Source organism: Aplysia californica, unplaced genomic scaffold, assembly GCF_000002075.1.
Source record: "Aplysia californica isolate F4 #8 unplaced genomic scaffold, AplCal3.0 scaffold00055, whole genome shotgun sequence".
NCBI lineage: Eukaryota > Metazoa > Mollusca > Gastropoda > Aplysiida > Aplysiidae > Aplysia > Aplysia californica.
This window is the reverse complement of record NW_004797325.1, coordinates 792657-797924: the sequence shown is the minus strand read 5'-3', so window position 1 is coordinate 797924 and position 5268 is coordinate 792657. Positions and strand designations below refer to the sequence as shown.

Sequence of the window (5268 nt, the reverse complement as noted above, 5' to 3'; positions counted from 1 at the left end):
CTACGCTTCGGCCGGGTCCGCAAAATCGCCCGTAAACGAGGACCAAATTTTCGCCTCGCGGGAAAGCCCGATTGGCATTGCTAAATTGTCTTGAAAATAATTGATTTGCGACAGTTTTAGAGGCTTTATGTGTGATCTGCAGTAAACAGTACAGCAGTTTGACCCCTGAAACAGTGCATCTGTGTGCGGGAGTGAAAGTAAAAATTTACCAATAATAATTTTTAAAAACCACTCTTCACGCTTACATGGCAAATTATCAATTGGAACGGGAAAGCAATTTCCAAAGATGCCGACAAAGAGTCAAGTAATGATTTTGACTCACCAGACAAGATGGAAAAGTACATAATACACAACTAAAATCTAGTTCTAGACCTAACTTTCAGTTTCAGAGCTAGATATCTAGATCTACTCTACCTGGTGGAACGTCTTGCTGATCGTGCCGGCAACTGTTGCTGCTGGTCTTCAAAGGAAACTGACAACCAACTTCGCCGAGGAGATTCTGGAGATTTCAAGGCTGATCTATGAACAGATCCAGCCATGCTACACTTCAGAGTGAAACATCATACTGGTCTCCACAATATAAACCTATGCCAACTGAAACGTGATTAAAAACAAATAAATTTCCGTACAACAATTAAAATGTTCAAGTCTTCCTAGTGGACTGCAAAGTAAGCCAAGTTGTTTGTGTAGGTGTGTAAAATCAAATCTCCTATTGCTTTATGCCAACTGCCAACAAAAGTATGGTAGCATTCACATGCGATTTAAACAATTGATTTTTTTAATTTATATAAGTTAGAAAACTTAAGAGATATTCATCAAGGCACTTTGTATAGAATTTCTATAAATTATTTGTTTTGAAATGTTCCTCAATTCTCTCAGAGTGAATTTTATGAAATTCAATTCAGAGTATGAAATTGAAAAGATAAGATTTGAATAATAAATGTCAGCTGCTTTGATCATATTCATTCATGAAGATTGTGGGGGGTTACAAAAAGTATGATTTTTAATAACAAGGACACGAGACGAAATTCGAACATAAAAAATAAAAGTAATAAAAGACCGAATGCCGGCCGAATGTTGCATTTTCTCCCAATAACGGTCATCTGATTTCACAGCAACTACACCATGATACATTTTAGTTCATGTGACTAAACAATGAAATTCTGAGGTGTGTTTGTTCTCCTGCCTCACTTTAAACTTACATGACATCGTTTTTTCGCAAGACTTAGATCTAGCCTATAAACTGTATATAATATATAATCAATGACAATCAGCAGTCACAGATGAGAAGTGGGTGGTTGGCGGGTGCTCTTGTGTGGTTTGCTCCTTCAAACATCTACCGTCCTGATCTCTCCTCCTTTTTTGTGTTTGTTACTCTCTTGTAACACCTTTAATTTTAATCTTCGGTAATTATATGACCTTATATTGTGTTGCAAGTGCTGTAAAACTCTTGGTCTTACTGAAAAAGAGATGAGAAGTCTTAGTTTAGTCATATCGTATATTAAGTAGATCTAGTCTGGAGTCTGGTTCAGTGTAAGCCTCCTACTCCTCTCCTAGTGTTTACTGTTGACAATTTTACACTTTGTCATATGACAATGATACTGTCTACATGTTGTGTAATGTACCATTATAGATTAAATTTAGATTAAGTACTGTAAGATAAGCCTACATATATAGGCCTAATATATTATAATCATTATCATACTGTCTAGCATGCACAAAAGCAAAATTGGTGGGATGCCGAAATCTTTTCATCAAATTTTAAGCTATCGTACGTACATTATTATTAAATTACAAAGAATATCAATATATATAGGAACAATTCAGGACCTGAAAATCTGTTCGCTATGTGACTGTGCCTGTTCTGCTAGATATAATATATATGTGTGTGTGTGTGTGTGTGTTAGCTTTGTTCATCATTTACATGTGTGCTATCTACTCTCAGTCTACTATATTACAGATCACTTGACTTAATGCTTAACCATTAACTTGAGAAATAAACATCTATAATATTATATATCATAGGTTTGTATCAATCATTGAAATTGTTCAGGACAAAAACATGAAGTTACACCTAAAAAAAACTATTATCTAACTGACTTTCAACACTTGGACCCCTTTTGACGGAATGCACACTTGAAACTACTCGCACTGCTGGAAGTTGGATATAAACTTTGAAGTTATATATTGACCTTGGCCTTGATTTTGTGTAGGCTATTTTTTTTTACGCATTTATTGGAAAGAGATTTTGTTTCATAGTTTGCCACTGTATTAATGTATTACAAAATACGTGATCAGCATTAGCTTTAAAAGGACGCCCTGGTTGAGTACCCATCTGGGCTTTCTTGTACTCTTCATGTAATTCTGTGGAGTTTTCAAGGCTTTCAACCCATTTAGCTCAGTCCTATCATCTGAATCTTCGAAACTTACAGTAATTATACAGTATTAAAAGGGACATTATAAACCCATAGTTACTCATTTGAACACTGATATTCGATTACAATGGCTGCTAAAATCCAATCATCCTCATGATAACTGTCACAGCAGTAATTGACATCAGGAGTTCTCTCTAGAAAAGAACTCTTAAAGGAGTAGAAGTTCCCTGCGCATGGCAGATCAAGATGAGTCAAGACTGGTGATGTCTCAGTCTCTAGGGTCTACCACTAGTCAAGATGGCAATCAGTGCAATCCCGTTACATACATGTATACTGCCAGCCCTGCTGTACCGCTAACTTCATGCTCTTCCCTAGGTCAGCAGTACAAGGTTTGACTGTACTTTTGATTGTATTAAAAAATGTTCTTATGCTATGTGCAATTGTATTTCTTCCCTTGTTCAGATTTTGCAGCTAAAACTTTCTCAAAATGAGTGTGGCTGTACATCGCTCTCAAGTTCTGTCTCTGTACAGAAGGATAATGCGCATGGCAATGTCATGGACATCAGCTAGTGGACTATCAGAGGAGACTCAACAAGAACAAAAATATATCTACTCCGAGGCTGGACGCCTGTTCAGAAAGAATAAGCAAGTGAGTAAAGTTGGGGTTTGTTATTCTTGAAGTTAGCTACTGACCTCTTGTACCAAAATACCATGAGCATTTCCATTGTGTGCGGAAATGGTCAATGAATATATTTTGAATTTATTTCTCCCATTTTTTCCACCTTTTCCAGGAAAGAAAAAAATAGTAGCAAAAAAAGTGATAGTTTAATGAGCATGTTACACTCATGAAAGATCAATATATATATCTTTCCCTGAAGAAAGTAGATCATCAAGCTTTTATCATACCGATATATTATATGGCAAACTGCCTGGACAATATTCTTCTTTGAATATTTCCGAAAACTGGAAAATCTCTGTTCACAACAGGTACATGAGCATGAAATTATCTTCAAACATAGTTTATGACAGCCGGAAATGTGAGAGACTATTGTCTCATAAAATCTAGCGCACACACATAGCTAAATCGGCAGGATCTTTTTATTATGAACAAACTTCGCTATACATAGTTTAACTCTTTTTCTCCTGGGGGAGGGTAAAGGGGTAAACCCACTATGCAGGGGCCCTCTTTTGGTATGCAATCTAAAAGTGACATTCAATTCATCACAAAATTGGTCATTAAATCAAAGTGAGCTTATTATGATAGTTTTTTTCTAATGAAAGAGCTCCTGATAAAAGAGACCTGTTTTCAGCAGTTGCAGAAAACTTATTGGAAGTTGAAGTCATCTGAAAGGAATGAGCCCAAGCTACTACCAGCGGCTTACTGGCACTGCAGTTCCGAGGGCGAGCCACTGTGAGCGGTTTGCCTGAGATAAGGAGATATATACAATCAATATATGAAAGAAAAAATTGGGGACCTGAAAACCTGTTCGCTACTGATATGTGCTTGTTCACTATGTGCGTACTAAACGGTATAGTATAGAGGAAAAGGGTCTGTTTATGAAAAAATCAAAGGCACTGTTGGATGAAGAACCTTCATTTGACTGCCTGCGAGTTCTAGCTAGGGTAATGAAAAGATGAAAAAGCGTGTCAATGTCTTATCTGCAAAAAGCTCAGCTCAGTTCAAATGAACCGCTGATCATACAACTTTTTAGGTTTGCTGGACTCCCAACATTATTTATGTGACATGAATTTCACTAAGAACATAAAATGGGGAAACAAGTCTTGTTGAAAAACCAAATAGCCCAATCTTTACTAGTGGGAAACCAGGACCAGTCTGCAAAACCTCTGACATCAAAGTTTATTATGAGTTCTTTGGTTTGTGTTCTCATTGTAGCACTCAGCCAAGGGCACATGTGTCACTCTGATGCATCCTTGGTCTCAAATTATGCTTGAACATTCTTTTATAATAATAAGAATTCATAAAAAGTAGGGTCACTGAGGTGCGCAATATTAATTGTCAACACCATGTGTTGTTAGCGCTTGTCACAGAATGTACCAAATTGTTTCTGAAGACCCTTTATTTGGTGGGATATTTCCAGACTGTGCACTTCCTGATTCAGTGAGAGAACACTCTAGCTTTGTCTACTCAACATATTATATGTGTATGCTTGCTGGGTGGCTTATTACATCTCTGTTGTTTGATTTTGTTCAGGAATCGGATGAAGGCAAGATCAGAGAGTACATCAAAGAGGCTGAGACAAGGATTGGGCTAGGTGAGATTACTGAATCAAGTGAAAGCAAGTGCTTCCTCCCACATGCCCGAACATTAGTGAATTGGTGATTTTTCATGTTCTATTTTGTGTTTTTAAATGGTGAAATGAGATTTACATGTAATTATCGAATAGAAAATTCTTTGTTCCTTTTCTAAAAACTAAAACTGTCTTTTTATTAACCTCTTTATGTGGAAACTCCCAGGAATGGGAGGTAAGGAAACTCAAGGCTGAAGTTGGCAAAGAACGTTTTAAAAAATATGGTTGAAAATTTGGCTTGTAGTTTTGTAACTTCTTGGCTGTGTGTTACTCCTAGCGAGCCACATTGACCTTCACTGAGAACCTGGAGCTGCACCATTTCGACGGACAGTAACTTTTTACTCTTTCAAGTTGTAATTCTGCAGTTGTTTGTTATATCTGTGCGAAAGGATTTTCTAATGGGTATCAACTATAATCAATTTTGTTGTTTGAAGTTTGATTTTGTTTCCATACCTGCAACACTTCAAGTCAGTTCATACTTTTTATTTCAGCTGAACACTATGGTACACCATATCCTAGAATGGTGAGTAGCTTTTGTTTGTACTCAGAAAAAAGAAGTTCTTGCATTATAAGGTGCCCCCCCC

At 36.8% G+C, this 5268-nt stretch overlaps 2 protein-coding genes across 3 annotated transcripts in view; one reads left to right on the top strand and one right to left on the bottom strand.

The window, feature by feature from the left end:
- The window catches only part of LOC101863571 (SUN domain-containing protein 1), a 32960-nt gene extending 32038 nt beyond the window's left edge, over positions 1-922 (bottom strand). The window contains exon 1 of one of the 2 annotated variants that reach the window (XM_035968379.1): positions 415-922. In XM_035968379.1, coding sequence (XP_035824272.1) covers positions 415-539 — 125 coding nt within the window. In that variant the 5' untranslated portion in view covers positions 540-922. The remainder of the gene's footprint in view (positions 1-414) is intronic. The other variant, XM_035968380.1, reaches the window with a different exon arrangement.
- Positions 923-1038: 116 nt separating this feature from the next.
- The window catches only part of LOC101863330 (LYR motif-containing protein 1), an 8376-nt gene continuing 4146 nt past the window's right edge, over positions 1039-5268 (top strand). The window contains exons 1-4 of the mRNA XM_005092932.3: positions 1039-1168; positions 2838-3024; positions 4588-4648; positions 5176-5207. Coding sequence (XP_005092989.1) covers positions 2863-3024; positions 4588-4648; positions 5176-5207 — 255 coding nt within the window. The 5' untranslated portion in view covers positions 1039-1168; positions 2838-2862. The remainder of the gene's footprint in view (positions 1169-2837; positions 3025-4587; positions 4649-5175; positions 5208-5268) is intronic.